The following is a 19,563-nucleotide window of genomic DNA, read 5'->3' as shown; positions in this document are numbered from 1 at the left end:
ACAGTATATGACTAAGAAACTGCTTCCGTTGGTATATATGTGTGCTCACGTGTGAACGTGTGTGTCTTAAAGAAGAGCAGGAGATGCAGAATCTAAAGCTCAGAACTTGTATAATATAGGAATATTTATAAGCATGAGCTCAGCTCTATGTAAAGTGCTGTGCCAAAGTCAGGGACCATCCCTAATTCATTTTATTCCCAGCCAAAATGGCCATTAAGTACAATTTATTCATTTTTCAGGAGATATTCCTAAGGAAATTAGACATACTTTGATCCACCTGGAAAGAAACAGGAAAGCCAAAGTAAAATAATGAAAAAAAACAGAAGTTTTCAAAGCTGGAGTTCAAAAGGTGATTAAAAGAGAAAACTGTCACCATCAGATAAACAGTACTCAAAGAGAGAGAGAGGAGAAATTCAAGCTCCACTCTTGCTTTAGAACTGAAAAGGTCAACAGCTGTTTCTGTCCATCCTTCCACTGTGAGAAGACAACTCAGCACTATGAGTCTGAAAGGATGTGTAGCTGTCAAGAAGAGATTGTAAGAGGCAGGAAAAGTAACCAACTTCTAAGACTGGACTTTGGAAAAATATCCCTTTTTTTTTTTAGCAAGTCTCCCAAAAAGAATAGCAGCAAAGGTGAATAAATACTCAAATATTTAATAAAATATTTAGTTGTGAAGGTTAAATATATATTTTCTGTTACTGAAAAATGAATAACAAAGTACTTAATGGCCGGTTTGACTGGAAATCGCTCAAATTAAGGGTGGTTTCTGATTTGCCCAGTACTGTATGATGCTGCATTGCTTTTTACAGTGTGTGTTAGAGCCACGGGCGGGGGTGTCTGATGCTGCTTGAGTACGTGTGTGGTAGGGGAGCCGCAGCAGGGGAGTTTTTCCACTGCAGGTAGGACAGCGTGGGGTTGAGTCTGAGAGGAGGGGTTCTCTTGCTCTTTTGTACAGAGGGAGGGGAAGGTCCTGGGAACAGCACAGGAGGAAACATGAGTGCTGCAGGATGCAGCACTTCCTGCCTGCCCTTAGGCGGGCCAGGGGGTGGAACTACAGGGGCGTGAGCTCGTCGGGTATTAGTGGAGGCTGCGCTAACGAACGACCGGGTCAGGCTTTTACAGGATGGGCTGGAATTCATAGCGGAGCTGGAGGTCAGGTTAGAACTGGAGATCAAGGCAGGGCTAGATGTCAGGGTAGAGCTGGAGGCCAGAGTAGCACTTAAGGTCAGGGTGGAGTAGGTGGTCAGGGTAGAGCCAGACATCAAGGCAGGGCTGGAGGTCAGTGTGGAGCTGGAGGACAGGGTGGAGCTGGAGGACGGGGTGGAGCTGGACATCAAGACAGGACAGGAGGCGGAGCCTAGGTTGAAGCTGATGGATTTGGGTTTGGCTTTTCCTGAGAGTGAGAGACAGTGAAGGAGAGAGGAAGAGATGGACAGACAGAAGGTGAGGGAGATTACGAGAGAAACAGAGATGGATAGATATGTTATACTATCATTTTAACAATGATGACTGCATTGTATTTATATACTGTTAATGGCTGGTTGGGAACCGCAGCTTTGAAAAAATAAAAAGCGGTTCTTTTATGGCATTGCTCATAGAACCCTCTGTGGCACGTATTCCCTATCGGCATTGATCTTATCCCAAGGGAATGCCTGTACTGCTCTATTTACTGTTTTCTGCACACCTGATTCAGCTCACAAAAGCTCTGCTCACAAGCTGATGACCTGAATCATGCATGTGGGTCTCTTGTCAGGTGTGTGTATGTGTGTTACCCCGTGGTGAGCACACTCCGTTTGTCCTGTCCTGTGCCAGTGTCGGAGCTGAGCTGCTTGCTTTTGTTTCGCGATTCAAAAACTCCTCCAGCCTTGATTGGCTGCTGAGTGAGGTGCGCGACCGTGTCTGGGCGGGGCGTCCCTGACTCGTGGTTCCTTTGCGGGTCTGCCGGCCACGTCCCTCCTTCCTGGTCGGCTGACCTGGGTGGATTCCATCCAGCAAGCCGGTGGCTGCGGCACGAGCAAGCACCTCCTGTGGGGTCCCTGTCACTTCGGGCTCAGGCTGTAAGTGATGACAGAAAAGAGGAGTAAGAGGCTTGAAAACCTTGAAAGACTTTCTCCAAGAAGGCTACCTACATGGGGACTTCATAACAAAAGCATCAGCATTGAGTAATGCATTTATAAAGCAGTACTTCATTAATATTTCTAAACAGCTTCTGCCTTTAATTGCAATATGACAAAAGCTGTTGTTTGAAGAAAATAACATTGTATTGACATGAGGGGCCCTAAACCAAAGTGATGGACTTGACCATTGATGAACAGGATAAAGGAAGAGAAATGGATCTGTAAGTACAATGTGGTGAACTACAAAGTGTACCTACAGGGTAAATAGACAATGTCTGCAGATACAAGGTAGGTGTACCTAATAAATCAGCACCGCTGGTGATAATGTCAAAGGCTCTCTTGCTCCTAAAATGCTCTGTCAGCTGTATTGATTACTACACGGGCATTTTATGCACTATTTGGCCAAAAGTGGTTGGACACCTGACCATCACACCTATATGAGCTTGTTGGACATCCCATTCCAAATAAATGTGGGCACTAACAATAAGTTGGCCACCACTTTGTGGCTATAGCAGGTGTTTAAAATCAAGCATATAGCCATGCAGTCCCAATTGATAAACAATGACAGTAGACCACAGTAGACCACGGTAGCGGTAGACTATGCGAATTTACAGAGTGGGGCCGCCGAGTGCAGAGTTCCAAACTGCCTCTGGAAGCAACATTAGCAGGAGCTATATGAAATGGGTTTCCATGGTTGAGCAGCTGCACACACCTAAGATCACTATGTGCAATGCCAAGTTTCAGCTGGAGTACTGTAAAGCATGCTCTTTTGACTGAATGGGCATAAATTCCCAAAGATACAATCCAAAATCTTGTGGAAAGACTTCCCAGAAGAGTGGAGGCTGTTATAGCCACAAAAGGTGGTCAACACCATATTAATGCCTATGCTTTTGGAAGTGGATGTCCAACATGCTCATTTAGGTGTGACTGTTAGGTGTCCACATACTTTTGACCATATAGTGTATGTGTACATGTTCTATGTTGGGCCACTTGCTGCCTCAGCAATGGTCTACCTGCTCACTCTGAATAATGCAAGCCCTTTTGGACAGTGTGTGTGTGATGCTAGAGGTCTTAAGGGGTTGCCCCACTGATGCTAACATACAAAGACAGTAGAGGCTGAATTATTCAATACATCTTTTCCTTCTACCCTCTCTCTCTCTCCACCCAGTGCCAGTGGCCACAAAATCACAGTCACTCATTCTGTTTGTCCTTCAGCTAATTGTGGCTAAAACACAAGGTCACAAACACCCACACACTGCCCCCTGTCATAGATACACAAATTTGCAGTCCCTAAACAAAGCTCTACACACTTTAAAAGCATCACAAAAAGCCCATTAACACAGTGACCTCCCATATCCCCAGGCTGTCGTGACTAAAGGTAAATGAATTCTCCAGTGATTTTTGATCTAATCTTGATCTGCAGCATCTGTAGCACAGTGCTGTAGGCAGAAATATTTTTTTGGGTAGGCCTTTGAGAAAGTGGGTAGGCCAGCATGGTAAATAGAATTTCCAAACACAGTAACCTCTTGCAATGTCATGACATCAGGCTATTGCCTATTCCTGACTGTCATACTGTCATCACATTACCTATTCCGCTCTATACAAAACAATAGCAATCAATCAGAATGCAGGATTCACATAAACACAACCAACACTGCAATGCCCTTCACTATAAAGCATGCATCCATTCACAACAGATGAAGATGACATAAGTGAGTTCAAATCAAACAGATGAGATGTAGAAAGACAAGGAAAACACAGCAAACTTAGAAAACCCTCAACCTAGGCAAAAGTGTATTGCCATGGTGGGCATAAAAAATATTTATGGTTCATTTGTGTTTTACCTTTGATGACTTAATGCACTGAAGAAACATTAGATGTTTAATTTGACCTTTTCCCAAAAAAAGCATTTGCAGTAAAAAGGTGATGACCTTTTCTAAATTTATCTTTGATGGGTAGAAAGTGACAAAATACACAACCCACTGGCTCAGTTTTGCTAAGACATCCTCTGATGAATGTACTGTCGTGCATGCATCACAGCACCAGCCGCACAATAGCAAGTAGTAGACAGGACAATGCACAGCTATACTACATAAAACTGCGGTCAGTGTGGGAACAAATGGGTCGCAAGGAAGCTTCTTTAATGCATGTACACGTTGTTTTCAGGAGCAGAGCTAAATGAAGCATGTTGTAGATCTGAAGTGGTAACCATGGCGTTTCGGTACAGCTGATGCTCTCAGAGCAATTCTGTTATCAGTGTGGCCTTTAACCAGTCATGTGCATTTGAAGTGCACTGTCTTGCAAACAATGAAGACACAGGGTCAATGCGTTCAAAGCTTCACGTAAGTTTTTTTCTGCAGTGACCTGCCATTTGAAAACTGTATGAAATACTCTAAATATGATCCTTTTTGCTGCCATGCCGCATCTAAAACAAGCTTGCATTAGTCTAAATAATCAACAGTGAGCACAGTACAGTGCTGGATAGCCTTCTAAACAGCTGACAACATAATTAAATAAGACGTGATGTCCAATGTAATATTAACAAAATGTGTAAATGTGTTCATAGTTGGAACACATTTATATGGAATATGGAATAAATAAGTGTCCTTATTCTATTCTTTCCTTATTCTCTTTTTTCTATCCCACAGTCTCACCAATTTAGGCCTAAGCATGTTTCAAGCTTTTATAATGGTATGCTGTTACATTTGTTGATTGAAAGACATTAAACTGAGTAAACGTTTAGCATGTCGTATTTCTTATTTCGCTTCGCACAGAATATGCTCCTCGCCATGCGGCATGGCACTGCATGGCAACTGCTGCTATCCTCCACTGCCTCAAGCCTTACGTTTGTCATCTGCATCCATCAGGTCCACAACTAGCATGAGGACTTTGAGGTCCTTGGTAGTTTCTGAAATCTTTTATAAGATTCAATTGATTCTGGAAGCTGGATCTCTATAACTCTGTATGAGTCAAGATTTCTATAAGCTGTGTGATGTGATCACCCTCATTTGTGAATCAAACTCTCATCCTCTCTATTTGAGCAGTACAGTTCAGTTTATTGGCCCCAGGTGCAGAGGGAGAGATGCATCATAAACCTCTTTACTGTCCCATATGTTACAGAGAGAGAGAGGGCGAGAGAGAGAGAGAGGGAAGGAGAGAGAGAGAGAGAGAGAGAGAGCGAGAAGGTGACAGGTAATATTTCCAACACACATCTAATTGCATTTTTATGGGGCCTTTTTAAGTGCGCCACAATAATCTTTATTAGTGTGCTTTATTGGAGGATGCGGGCGAGTGAGCGAGAGAGAGTGAGAGCGCCCATTAAACGGCCTTGATTATGTTGTCGTGTGTGTCAGTGAGGAATGAATATGATTGATGTGCACAATATAACAGAGGGGCACTCATCACACATAATCAACCCCAACCACATGGGAAAAAATACGTAATGCACACACATGCACGTGCAACATGTGAATCCACCGAGCACGAATGATGTCACTGTGAGAAAGTTTAAAGCCACAATCAAGCGTTTATCCAGCAATAACAGAAAGCCACGTACATGACTTTAAGGACTTATGGGTTCAGGTTTGATCGCTACTGCTCAAAGGCCTATTTCAGTCTGCTTGTCATTTGTGAGTGAGCCTTTTAGTGTTTTGCACATTTAAAACTCAAGACCTTTGAGCATTTAGTGGAATTATGCACAGTGTTCATGTTCTAGACGCATATCGCTTGAGTAGTAGTGCGAGTGAAGATTTAGGCACAATGCTAATAGGTGGCTGTATTCTTCCATTACTTGCTTGCAAAATTAGCTCCAGTGCAAAGCTATACATTTTTTTAAAAATGTAATGGTCAATGGTTGAAAAAAGGTTAAATGCATGTAAATAAATCATAAATATACAGTACTTTACCACTGCTAACACTACTTAATTTACAACAACAGAATGTAAATTCATAATAACAACCAATCAGTTTTATTTGCATTTAGTTTAATGGTTGTTACCTTTATTATTATGGTAAAATACTGTGTCAGAAGATCTAGTTGAACTAGTGAAACTTTTGATTTACAGTAAAAAGCAGATTTTTCTTCAAATCTTTACCATCAATAGCCACGTTTACGTGTAGCCTGATAACCCATTAATAATCTGACTAATAGCTCAATCGGAAAAAAATACATCCATGTACGTCCAAGACTAGTCCGACTGAGGTCATTCGGAATACAACTTCTATCCGATTGAACAAGGTGGATAACCCTGTAAATAATCAGTTAAACAGAAGAATAATACGATTTTATTTAGTATTTTATTTAACAAAATCAACATATATGGTTGAATGTTCGCATCCATTTTTAGACTTTTACTGTGTTCACACGTTTTCAGTAAATGAGTACTTTTTATTTATTCAGGCAAACCTGATATCCTATTGCTTTTAATGAAGCCACGGCTGACAATTCTGCCACAGCAAGTGGAAACGCATCATCTAGAGCTCAATTTCACAACTTTTGCTGTCGACCGCAGTGGTGGAACAAACCGGATGGTGTTTTTTTGGCAGCCATGGACGCCAAACTTCTCATTGAATTACATTTAGTATTATACAACATAAATAACATAGTGTCCTCCTGCCTTTTTTACCTTAAATAAACAGTCTACACTGCAAGATCTTCTCTGATAATCATTTATTTTGGGTGGCACCACGATTACCACGCCAACATTTCTGTGGCTTCATGCTGCCATCAGCCGTGTATCACTATAGGGTGTGGAATTACAATAAAGAAGGTATTGTAGAATAATATATGTTAAGTTATATATGAAATAAATGTATTAAACTATTTATTAAGAAAATAATGAATGCAAACATTGTGCGCTAAACCGTTTATGTAAGTATACTGACAGACTGACTTAATCCGGTCATGCTATTTTGAGTAGAGTTGAGAGAGAGAAGGAGGGAGGGAAGAAGTGAAGAAAAGTTCAAGTTTTTCCACTTTTCACCTCTCTGCTTTTCTTTTTCTTGATCTCACCTGTCCTTTAATACAGCTCCACACTGCTGAGCCCATTCTACCCTTGACACATATGACCATTTCCTCTCTCATATCACACCTCTGAGGCTGAAGACATTGGAGGCACCTGTCTGACCTCGTAATTGACTTTTCTGATCCTATCCCTGCACTCTCCCTCTCCCGCTGCTCCAGACGACCAGTCTAAATCCCATCCTCACAACTGGGCCTTTCTTATGTGAAAACTTTGGAGAGAATTTTAAGTGTCTAGAGTTCAGCACATTGTCAAATCTCTCTCATCCACTCATAAATGATGAAAGCCAAGAAATCCATAAACTGCCTGCAATGAGTCCAAGCCAGGGTATAAAACTTCACAGTGACGTGGCCGTGATGCCACATAAATGATGGCAAATCTTAAAGTCAACCTGAAATCAAAATGTGTCTTTTTACCTTCTTAGTTCATGTCCCTGGTAATATTAAAACGACCCCAAAATGTTCCATCAAAATGCAATAACTTCCTCACCTTGAAAATGTCGTCTGATTTTTTTTTTACTGTGCATCAGTGGTCAGGCTGAAATAATATTAACCGATAATATTATGTTTCACCTCTTCTCTCCTCACGTATCATCAAGTAAAATGGTCAGCTAGTACAGAGACCCTCCCTAACATTCTTTCACTAGGAAAAATGTCACAGTACAGGAGGAAAATACATTATGATTTCCCATTTGCCCTGATTTTAAAGGCATGGCTCTGGCAGAAGCCTACTGAAACTGATCTCCTCCCTTACCCAAATATAGCTGAACAGCTAAGACAGGTTTGGTTTCCTGTGTCTTTAGTTTTTCACAAATATCACAAATAGACCTATTTATGTGGTTTTTGACACATATAGTTTACTATAAAATTGGACAATAGTACATTGAGTAGCAACAGTAGTGAACGATGTTAAAATGGTAGCTATAAGCTACCACTGCCACCAGAATGTTGTCTAGTTTAGGCTGAAGTTAAAGCTAGCTAAATGATTTGATGCACAGGAAGTTGGATTTTTATTAGCCATTGGGATTTTTAGATACGTAAAGATATAATCCAATAGATGATTGATTATTACTATAAGAAGGTAAATCATTGAAATTTTTTAAGACATTAAATACGATAAATAAAATGACTGTATGGCCAAATGAACCAGCAACGTGTACAGTTTTTTACAGTCTGACAGTAATACTTTTAGCATTATTTTAATCCAGTATGAATATGCAGTGAATATAGTTTCTACAGGTAGACAGCATTAACTGTGGAATGGTTTTAATCCATTATGAATCTACAGTGTGTGTAGTTTTTACAGTCAGACAGTAATAACTGTGGAGTGATTTTTATCCGGTATGAATCTACAGTGTGTGTAGTTTTAACAGTAAGACACTAGTAACTGTGGAGTGATTTTATCCAGTATGAATCTACCGTGTGCATGCAGTGTTTAAAGTCAGACAGATAAAAACATCAGAGTGATTTTGACCCAGTATGAATCTGCAGTGTATAGTTTTTACAGTCTGACAGTAATAATTGTGGAGTGATTTTAATCCAGTATGAATCTACAGTGTATGTAGTTTTTACAGTCAGACAGTAATAACTGTGGAGTGATTTTAACCCAGTATGAATCTACAGTGTGTGTAGATTTTACAGTCAGACAGTAATAAATGTGGAATGATTTATTCCAGTATGAATCTGCAGTGAGTGTAGTTTTTTACAGTAAGACAGTAATAACTGTGGAGTGATTTCGATCCAGTATGAATCTGAAGGGAATGTAGTTTTCACAATCTGACAGTAACAACTGTAGAGTGACTTTTGTCCAGTATGAATCTGTGGTGTATTTTATACAGTTTGACAGTGATGTGTGTCGTGATTTTAATCCAGTATGAATCTACAGTGTGAACTTTTTAGAGTTGGTGAAAATGTGTTGGTGGAACCCAGAGCTCCCTCAGTTAGAGTAGTCCTGTTCATGCTAAGCAATAATGAAACCTGCTAACACACATGACAGTGTGGAGTGCTGTTAAAGTAACTGAGCGTGTCCTGTGGCACAATGTGTGAACGTTCAATCTATGCTCTTTCGTTCTGGGCTCATCTGTGAGAATTTCAAATTTCACACTTCATCTTGAACCTTGATCTGCCAATCAAATTCCACATATTACATTACACAACCTCATCTTGCAGAATTAATCCAGCTTCTATGGTGTTTTAGACTTAGTCATACCACCATAGACTGCATTCTGCATACTGTACACTTGGTGAAGAATATACTTATATAAAGAAAATAAGAACATCATCTTCTTTCTCCCCACCTCTATCTCCCTCCACCACTTCCTCTCTCTCCCTCTATTTACTCTGCTTGATTGGCATGAAAGTATCAGGTATAATATTGCAGTAATATTCTACAGTAGGAACGCAATTAACTCTCAGTATTAAAACTGCATTGACTCTCACTCTCTGCTGCGGGACAAAGTTATTTTCAGCTGCAGATGAAAGAGAGAAAGGAGGAGGGATTCCTCAGCATACGAGAGCAGGATTAGTCAATGGGCCCACAGATGAGCGAGAGAGAGTGAAAGAGAGGGAGAGAGTGAGAGAGAGACAGTCTCTTGAGGGTAAGTCTGCAGGGAAGCTCTCTAACTGAAGCGCTTTCAACATCGACTGGCACTCAGAACAACAAACAAACAGATGCAAACACACACACACTCACATAACTGTACAAAAACACATGCCAATATTACATAAGCAGAAGCTCTGGTGCAAATTTAAACCCATTTCCCTTCCCTTTTCTCTCTCTCGCTCTCTCTTTCTCAGTGGGAAGTGGTGGAAAAAGAAATGAAGGGCATCTCTTTTCTTTCCTCCCTTTCAACTGGCCACTATGAGTTCTTTCTGATCTCAGATTAAGCCTAGACTTAGTGCTAGTCTACATTCTACACTCATTTCCATGGAAACCGCTGCAATCAAGAGTTTTTTTATTAAAGATTTTGGACTGCAAAATTTCATGTGCAAAACGAATTCACATTGTTCAAAAGATTTAGCTGCAGTGACCTCTGAAGGGTCAGTCCCCTTTACAGCGGTACTTCAGATCCACAACAGAGGAACCGCAGTGCCTAACCATAACATTTTACATAATTATTTCTGACCTGATTATAAATTAATATATAAAATGGGATATATTATATTAGACAGTCAGTTGAGTGCTGGATTAGATGGTATAACCATCTTTATAAAATGGATAGTTGGATAGACGAAAATCTGATTGGCTGAGCTGCGTTTGAAGCCGCTGTAAAATCCATGATACATGCACACCTATGACCGCCTCACCACAACTGAATTGTGTATTACTGCGCCATGACACAATAAAACCCTCATGCTGCTCACATGGACCACCATGTGTACAAATGAAGTAAGAACCTGTTTGTTGTTTAAACTGAGGGGCTTGCAACTTATGTTCTTAACTAGAACTAGGCTGGTCAGTTAGCTAACAGGCTAGACAGCCTAAACACCTCCATCATTAATATCACAGGCTTCAATAAAGTACTTACGATATGATTTACTGTAAAACGGCAGTATAAAAGTCTAAAAAGTGTCACTTGAATGGATTACGTGCTTCAAATGTCCGTGTTTCAGTCAGAAGTAGTGTCAAACCCAGGCTGAATCCCAAATGACTCTGTACTCCATAAATAGTGTGCTAGCTATGGAAGTTTAGAAATTCTAGCTTCTGCAGCTAAACAGTGCATCATTTATGGAGTATGCATGTGGTTGAGTCCCACATGACTATTTCTGAGCTATACTGTGCACTGGGGTGCAGGATCCAGTATTTCAATTCCTACAAAGTGCACTATGTAAGGAGCAGGGAGCCATTTGAGCCTGGTGCTAAATAAGACTTGTGTTGGTAATTAGGAGACCAAAAGTACTTATAAAGCAAAGGTTTCTGCATTAAACAGTTTAAAAGTTGAAATGACTGCAATATACAGCGATGGGAGACTGAACATTATTCTCCTCATGTAGCGGTCTGTGGTTGCTTGGCAAAAATACCATGCGTTAAAGGAACTACATTTCTTGACGGAATACTTGTTTACATCGATTATTATTAATAATAACTTAAATTCTGAAAACTGTGTATTAACACATTTTATGCTGGCCGCCATCTTATTAAAGTAATAAGCCACTTAAGGTTGTGCATTACTGTGATTTTATCTTCGGGAAGGGTGTTCTTAGGCGCAACATGAGGCAGAGTGCCTAAAACTCCCTTTTTCCTTGATAAAATCGCAGGCTTTACTTAATAGAATCATCATGTTCGCTGTATTTAAATGTTGCACATATTATAGTAATACTCATACATTTGACTGGAAGCAAAAGGGCTAAAATCAATGAAACATTCAAATGAAAATAATCTCATCAGGATTTTCTTCCCCGTTATATAGGACAGATTCAGCCAAGTGAGCTTTCTCACTAGTTATACTGCTTAAGGAGATGAACTGAACTTCAGTTTAACCACCAGCATAATTAGAAAGTGACACAGAATCAGCCAATCATGTGTTGATTTAAAATGAGCAGGGCCAATTCTATGAGAAAAAAAAAACATGATTTTAAGCCTTCTGGAAGTTCTAGATACATCACTGACTGTAAATACTAATGTTAGCCTAACCAGTTAAAGTCATTTGTTAGAAATGGAAAACAGCAGTGGCAGCTCTATGCTAGGTTCTTAAATGAAATAGTCACTGTAACACTGCAACATACAAGGTAAAATATAAGGTAATGTCTGTTAGAAGCATTAAATAAAACACATGGAATATTTTTTCCAAGCTTTAAATGTTTTTGTTTAATTTAGATTGGCCTACAAATGTTAATGTACACTTTAGCTAAGTGCTAACATACTATTAGAAATGCTATAGGGGAGCTGGTAGAAATTAACATTGTTGTAGAGGTGTTTTTATTTCCTTTTTATGGAAACTTTAGGGCCAAAAAGGTTTCTATCATGACTTCTTGAGGAGCTGCCCTACCTCCACTCCAAATGGACCGTTCACAGACTTGCTGGTACTCTTTCAAGTTGGGGGACTATGGATCATCTGATAAACAGTACTGTGCAAACACCAAGGACCACCATCTTTCATTAATTTTCCAGTCAAAACAGCCATTAAGTACAAGTTATTCAAGTTTACGCAGATATTTCTGAGTAGATTAGATATGAGGTCAAAGGAAAGTCGAAGAAAAATAAGTGAAAAAACAAAAATACTTAAAAATGTGGTGTTATATTTAGTTGTTTAGGCTTCTGTGTAATTTTTAGTTTTTTTAATATTGTGTAATTATGATTCTGCTTCTTTCCTGATGCTGAAAAATGAATAGGTTAATGGAATAGCGCCACCAAGTCCCTGTAGTTACTGAATAATAAACCTTAGTATGTAATAAGCATGGGATTTTAAGGGGTTAAATGAATATATGGATGGTTTTGGAACTTTTGGGATTTTGTCAGTAACTCTCTGGCTATACGCATGTCCTTGTATACCCACGCAGCGTTTGTTATCAGTCTGGGAGGCAAGAAACTTTTGCAAACAGCTTCCTGATCTGTGCATCATGACAAAAATAAGCCTCTTGGAACAAGATATAGTGTTTGAACTAAAAAAAAAAAGTTTTAAAAAGTTTTCTTTGACGCATTTAGTGTCTATTAAATGAGATACTGTCACTTACAAACACAAACATGAACCATCAAGACAGAAAGATCTGAGCAAAAAAAATGGGAACTGAGCACTTTGAAGCCAAACACTGGATAAGCAACTGCAGATAAGGAAGCAGTACTACTGCTCCAATTTGAATTTGAAAACTATTTTTGAAGGTTTTACTACCCCTGTTCGACAACTGTGGCCTGCCACAGAAGAATCGTGACTATAGTCAGGGAAGTCAGCCATGTCCCACCTGTCTACTGACCCAGAACAGAATGTATCAGGTGGACTAAAGATAAAACTGGATGTTTAAACATGAGTTCTAGTCCACGCTGGCTGCAAGCCTAATCTGAGTCTCATACTGAGTCAGGGATTAAGAGAGGCATGCCAGAGCGCAGAACAGCAGAGAGGAAAACTGTTTATTTGAGCTGTTGCTCTGTAGTGTTGTTTATTTGTGCATGTCATACAGTGTCAGAAACCTTCTAAGCAAGTCTATTTGACACAGTTTGAGACAAGTGTGCACAATGCTGAATAGAGACTATTGGTTTCTATTACTTATTATCTACAAACCCAAATTCCGAATAAAAAAAAAAGGAATAAAACAGAAAGCAGTGATATTTTGAATAAATATTCCCTTAATCAGTAATCAAACAGATTAGACATTGTAATCAATAACCAAATAGGTAGTATTGGCTAACAGAGAATATTAATTCTCTCACAAAGGGTCAGCCTTAGTCTGTCTGCATAGGAGATTCTAGACACTAGAAAGCCCCTGGGTTCAAAGACAGGCCTGTGTGTACTTACTGACCCAGTGAAGAGAGGTACAAGTTGACCTTGAAAGGTAAAGCAGACTGGTAAAAACCAGTTGAAACCAGTTTTTAGGAGTGAGCGCAACATGCAATGGCCAAATTGATGGACGAAGAGATGCACCTATTAGAGAATAAGCTAATATCAAAATTTGAGAAGTAAGGCAGGGGGATATAATATTACCCCAGATAGATGGTATATAAACTGCTGTTTGGAACACTGTTTGCGCAGTTGGGTCTCTCGAGACCCTGTGCCACTTGACGGTGAAATAAAGGTTTTTTCCCTCTTCCACAAACTCAGTGTTTGAAGACTCTTTCCTTGTTGACATCTTTTGAGAACTTAGACTTAAAACAGTTATTGGTAAAAGTGTTTAGCCAGTGTTAAAAGATTTCTTTTCATTCATAATATTATGTTGGCGTCCTGGGGTTGAAGGGGATAGACTTTGGTCCCGGCAGTCTGATGAGCCTACTTCTCAGATTGTTTATATAAATAATGGACATCAAGTTCTTTGGGCCAAAGAAGTAAAGGACCATCCAAACTGTTACCAGTGTGAAGTCCAAAAGTCAGGATTTGTCATGGAATGGGGGAGTATTAGTGCCCAAGGCATGGGTAACCTAAACATCTGTGATGGAATCACTAACACTGACAGATATTTACACAATTTGAGGAGAATACACTGCCTTCTAAACAACGTCTTTTTCAGGGACATCCATGCTTATTTCAATATGACAACGTCAAGCCACATTCTGCATGTTTTACAACAGTATGGCTGTGCAATTAGAGTTTGTGGCTGCCAGTCCAGACCTCTCTCTCACTGAAAATGTGTGGCACATTATGAAGCACAAAATATGACAATGAAGGCCCCGTAAGGTTGTGCAGCTGAAGACTTGTATAATGGAAGAATGGCAAACAATCCAGTTTCACTTTGTTTGGATAGTCCAATACAGTCCCCTGCAGACTGTTAACAAACTATCTGTTGAAACTCTAAAAAGTGGTGGGGTTAGGGTTAGGATTTGGACCAGGGTTAGAGTTGGGTTTGGTTTTGGGTGGAGGTTAAGGTTAGGGTTAGGATTAGAGCCAGGTTTAGAGTTAAAGAAAGTTATGGTTAATTTAGTAGATATTTAGTTGAATGTAACTTGAAAGTAAATTAAGTATTTACAAAGCATCTAAAATGGACTATCCAAATAAAAAGTGTTACCAAAAATTCTGCTTTTAAAACTGCCATCTTAAGTCCCCAAGCTATTATTCAGTGTTCTTAAAAGAAAAGATTATGTACTACAATTGTAAATATGCTCAACTTTTTTAGAAATGTGTCACAGTCATTAAATTTGGAACTGAAGTGTATATTTACACAATACATTTCACAAGGTAACGTTTTTCAAATACGGTATTTTTGTACTGTTTTCAATTTAATACAGCTCAAACAGAATTTACTAATCATTGCTTTCTGATTTATTAGTATTTCTCAAATTTTTTATGGAGATGAGGTTTGCATTTGTGTATGCCAAGTACATAAGCAAGTCTATTTGAGACTTAACAACTCGACATGGTTTGAGGCAAATGCGTGATGATTTAGGCATGCAGTTTGCACAATACTAATTGGTAGGGTATTAGCTTTCATTACTCGCTACATTAACCTCATAGCTCCAGTGCAAAACTAAAGAAGCAACTAAAGAAGCAAACCATACGTGTCTTGGCTGCATTTGGAGAAATGGGAAGATTATGTACATTTTCATTCGAGGACAAAATTTGCTTTATTGTGTGTTATGTGTACAAACCTGACGGGTCAGCACAGCTAAGAAACAGCCATTACTCTGATCGGATGCCTCCAGCCTGAAGAAGCCGGCCTTCTCTCCTTTGCCCTTCTCTTCCTCAGACACGATGTTCTGCAGCAGAGACGGGCAGCTGAGCCTGACACATGCACACATGCATATACATACATACATACATCCATACATGGACATACACATGAGCAATGATCATACATGCAGATGCACATACACAAACAATATGCTTGAATGCACATGATATTAGAACAGTAATAGAACAGCAACCAGACCTATTAACAATACTTGCATGAGCGATATGTATTATCATATATATAGCTTTGCTTAAATCTCTTGCACAGTATACAGCATGGCAAAATAAAAGATCTGAGATAAAGAAATCATGACACATGCATACAGACCATAGATACATACATTAGAGATCTAGATGGCTGATAGAGGGTGTACTACTCCAGCACTGCATACCATTTTCCCACATTGATTTTAGTCTTTTTTTTTACAATACGACAGAATGAGTAATATGAAATAATCAAAGGTATTTTTTTGTTTTCTGCAGTGAACAACATTAGATTTTTCTTAATACATTAATATAATGTGTTTTTGATCATTATTTAGTTTTTTTGTTATATTTATATTTGTTATATGTTATATTTATTCATTATTTTTCTAACACAGCCCTGTGAAACAGTCAGAGACCACTAATTAATTTATTTCAATTTCAATCAAAGTTTCAATTTCAATTAAGTGCAAGTTATTCCTTTTTCAATATTAGGAAATAAAGCAGAGAACACATATTTAACAGGACTATACATAAAACCCTCAACAAAATAGAACAAAATATAACATCAACATTTTCAGCATTATATTATGTGTACAGCTTCCATTCTTTTCTTTTTGGATATTTTTCAACATCTCCCAAGTTCTCAAGTAGTGCAAGTTTTCTTCCTTTTTCCTATTTCCTTTTCTCAATAACAGCTTCTTGACAGATACACATCTTTTGAGACCCATAGCGTTGAGTCTTATTACAGCGGAAGTGTTTATATAATGTAAAATATTTTAAGAATTTTTTTAACTGTTTTGAAAACTTCACTTATTTCCTTTGACATTCTCCTTTCTTATGCAATTATCTAATCAGAAATACCTGTTTTTTAGATAGAAAGAAATTTGTATGGCAGCTGAGGTGAGTGTGGGTAGTTGCTTGTGTGAATGTTAGCATCTGTTTGAAAGGGAACATGATGTCAGTAACACCTTTGGGAACAGCTTTTGTTGGAAGGTGTAACAAGCTGTAACTCATTAGTTTTGAGATTGGACAGATGGAGGAGGAGCAACAGAGTGCACAAAAGTTGAGACAGATTTAATATTAAATACTGATAGATTTAATATTAAGCACCGGTTACATGTTGGCATTAAAAAAACGTTGTGAATGGCAAAAATGTTGCTTACCAGAGTAGGGTTTTAGCAGTGCTGATTGTTCATTTAAAGGTAAAGAAAGAGGATGTATTTTCTGTATTCTTTTCATTTTTGTTGTATAAGACTGGACTTCAACAAGGAGACATTTGGCGTCCATGGTTCCCAAAAAAAAAATCCAGTTTATTCCACCACAGCAGTCAACAGCAAACTCTTGATTGAATGTTCAGCTGACTGTTGCATTATGCTGCCATCACTGCCAGTGAAAAAACTTCCCGTCACTGCTCCACTGACCGCCTGCCACTGACCGTTTGCCACTGACCGCCTCCTGCTAACATCAACCTATTAAAAGCGTCTGTATTTTTGTTGTTTTTCAATTTTTGGCATAATTTGAAAATGCCTGTTGCTCTTACATTGTGTGTAAATTTTATGATGAATGGACCAAAAGAAACAGCCGAAAATTACTTGGAAGAAGTCTGGTTCCATTGACTTACATTAAAAGTTATTATTTTGGAGATGCGAGTGAAATGTTTCCTGCTTTTTGCTCAGATGCTGAAAACCAAACAATTAGTACTTCATGGCTGTTTGGACTGGAAACTGAATAAACAAAACGGTGGACTTTTTCACAGTACTGTATGTTTATATTCTATTCATATTACACTACAGAGAGGGAGTACTGATATGGCGTTCATGTTGCTATGTGGGGAATGCTATAGAATGTGTCAATCATTTGTCTTTGGTAGATCTCAAATATGTGTATTTATGACACATACACACACTCACACACACATACCTGAAGGGCTGTAGTCTGGAACCGTCTTGCTCTCCGAGTGAGAGAGCTTTCTTTACCACCTCCTCATTCTCCTCTGAGAGGGACGAACAGGTGGAATACACCACAGCCTGCACCTTAGGAACTACACACACACACACACACACACACACACACACACACACACAGAGGCAAAATGTCACAGTGGGCAGGGATTCAAATCAGAACAACAGCAGGTTAAGAATACCACAGAGATCCCCTGAGGGTCCCTCTGACACACGCATTTGTACATCCACCCAACCACCCATACACAAGCACACTCACACAGACACACACACAAACAGGCTAATACACATACAATGTCATACTTACTGAAAAAAACACACAATTTGCACACAGTGAGTCAAGCCAACTGAGAAAACACACGCACAAATTTCTACACACACACTGACATATAATTTTATTCTATTGGTGGCATTCAAATGGTCAAAAAAAACCATTTTAACAACAACAACAACAACAACGAGACAAATAGGCCTAAACAGCTGGCAGCATTGAACTACACTACATGTGTAATTTGAACACTAATCAAAATGAGAAACAGTGATGAAAAACACTGTTTCTTCCTTTTGATTTCCTGTGTCAGTCACTGCAGATGTGTTCAAACAGCTTGAGCTACAGCAGACAAACAGTGAAAAATTCATGTTAGACAAGCAAGGTGTAATCTCTGTTCATGCCAAGAATAAAGAAGGGACAGCCCCCGCTAGCACATTAATGGCACCTGTAGATGAAAAAACACATATAACAATGCAAAAGTGCATAATTTTATTTATTGTTTGCTTTTTTACGCTTTTCTTTTTTGGCCCAATGTGTCCTGAATCTTGCTTTGGTTTCAGAAAAAAATTTCATTTCAGTGCATCACTACTTTGAATACACAAATGTGACTAAAGGAAGTATTTATTTACTGGTGAAATATAGACAACAAAACCAATATGAGAGTGTTACATTTGAATTTTATTCTGGCCAAAAAATGAGCCCATATTTTATTGAATATTATTAAAATTGATTAGAATTGATTACAATTTTGATGCAGCTGAATCTCCAGCTGCAGATTAAACCTGCCACACCCTGCCTTGCTTATTTTTTTGTACTTGCTTTGCTCGTTCTTCTGAGCTGACAAATTTTACCGGACACTGTATGTGTCTACATGACATTGCTGATGTCCAATGCGTCTTGCTTGACTTTTTCACTTATTCATGCACACAGACCCACTGTTATTTGAAAAAGCCACCACAACCAGTAAGTTGTTATACATTTGCATGAGATAAGCAAGAAGCTAGTAAATGTGTGTGTGCACATGACTTAGAGAAGCCAGACAGCATATGTGTACACACCGAGGAAGACGCAGCATCAGCAGAATGCTTCTTTTGGCCATGAGGTGCATACACACACACACACACACACACACACACACACACACTCTCTAAATCACAGTCTTATGTAAGGAAAGTGCTCATGGCTATCTGGGGAATAACTTCTTATACACATACACACAAGTTTTTATACAATGTGAGGACATGAGGTCTCACACACACACACACACACACACACACACACATACACACACACACACATATATATAAATATATATATCACCTTAAAATTTATTATTTTCATTTAAACCTGGAAATATACAACACAATTTTTTTGGATTTTTAAAAAATGGAAACAAATTAAAATTATAAGTAAAGCAACAAAGAAATATTGAAGATTCTGTACTATTTCCAAGTCACTATTCAGATTTCAGCAAATCTGTGAAATTGACCATGTTGAGGCCTTGTAGAGTCCGTGCCAGCTCGAGTGCCCGCTGTTGTTAAAGTGGGAAAAATGCAAAGAAATTCTACAATTCATATTTTTGATAATATAATTTGTAATGTAAACCTGTATTAAATTAAAGAATGAAAAAAGCATTTTCACTAGTGGTCCCAGAGTTTTTTATATCTACAAACAC

The 19,563-nt window shown here is 38.8% G+C and overlaps 1 protein-coding gene across 1 annotated transcript in view; it reads right to left on the bottom strand.

Moving 5' to 3' along the window:
• Positions 1-753: 753 nt before the first annotated feature.
• Positions 754-19,563, bottom strand: part of LOC118821856 (putative methyltransferase NSUN7) — a 71,259-nt gene continuing 52,449 nt past the window's right edge. The window contains exons 10-13 of the mRNA XM_036590605.1: positions 17,577-17,697; positions 15,368-15,500; positions 1,773-2,055; positions 754-1,393 (exon numbers count right to left, since the gene is read on the bottom strand). Coding sequence (XP_036446498.1) covers positions 816-1,393; positions 1,773-2,055; positions 15,368-15,500; positions 17,577-17,697 — 1,115 coding nt within the window. The 3' untranslated portion in view covers positions 754-815. The remainder of the gene's footprint in view (positions 1,394-1,772; positions 2,056-15,367; positions 15,501-17,576; positions 17,698-19,563) is intronic.

The sequence above is a fragment of the Colossoma macropomum genome, unplaced genomic scaffold, assembly GCF_904425465.1.
Source record: "Colossoma macropomum unplaced genomic scaffold, Colossoma_macropomum, whole genome shotgun sequence".
NCBI lineage: Eukaryota > Metazoa > Chordata > Actinopteri > Characiformes > Serrasalmidae > Colossoma > Colossoma macropomum.
This window is presented reverse-complemented; position numbering and strand designations above follow the sequence as displayed.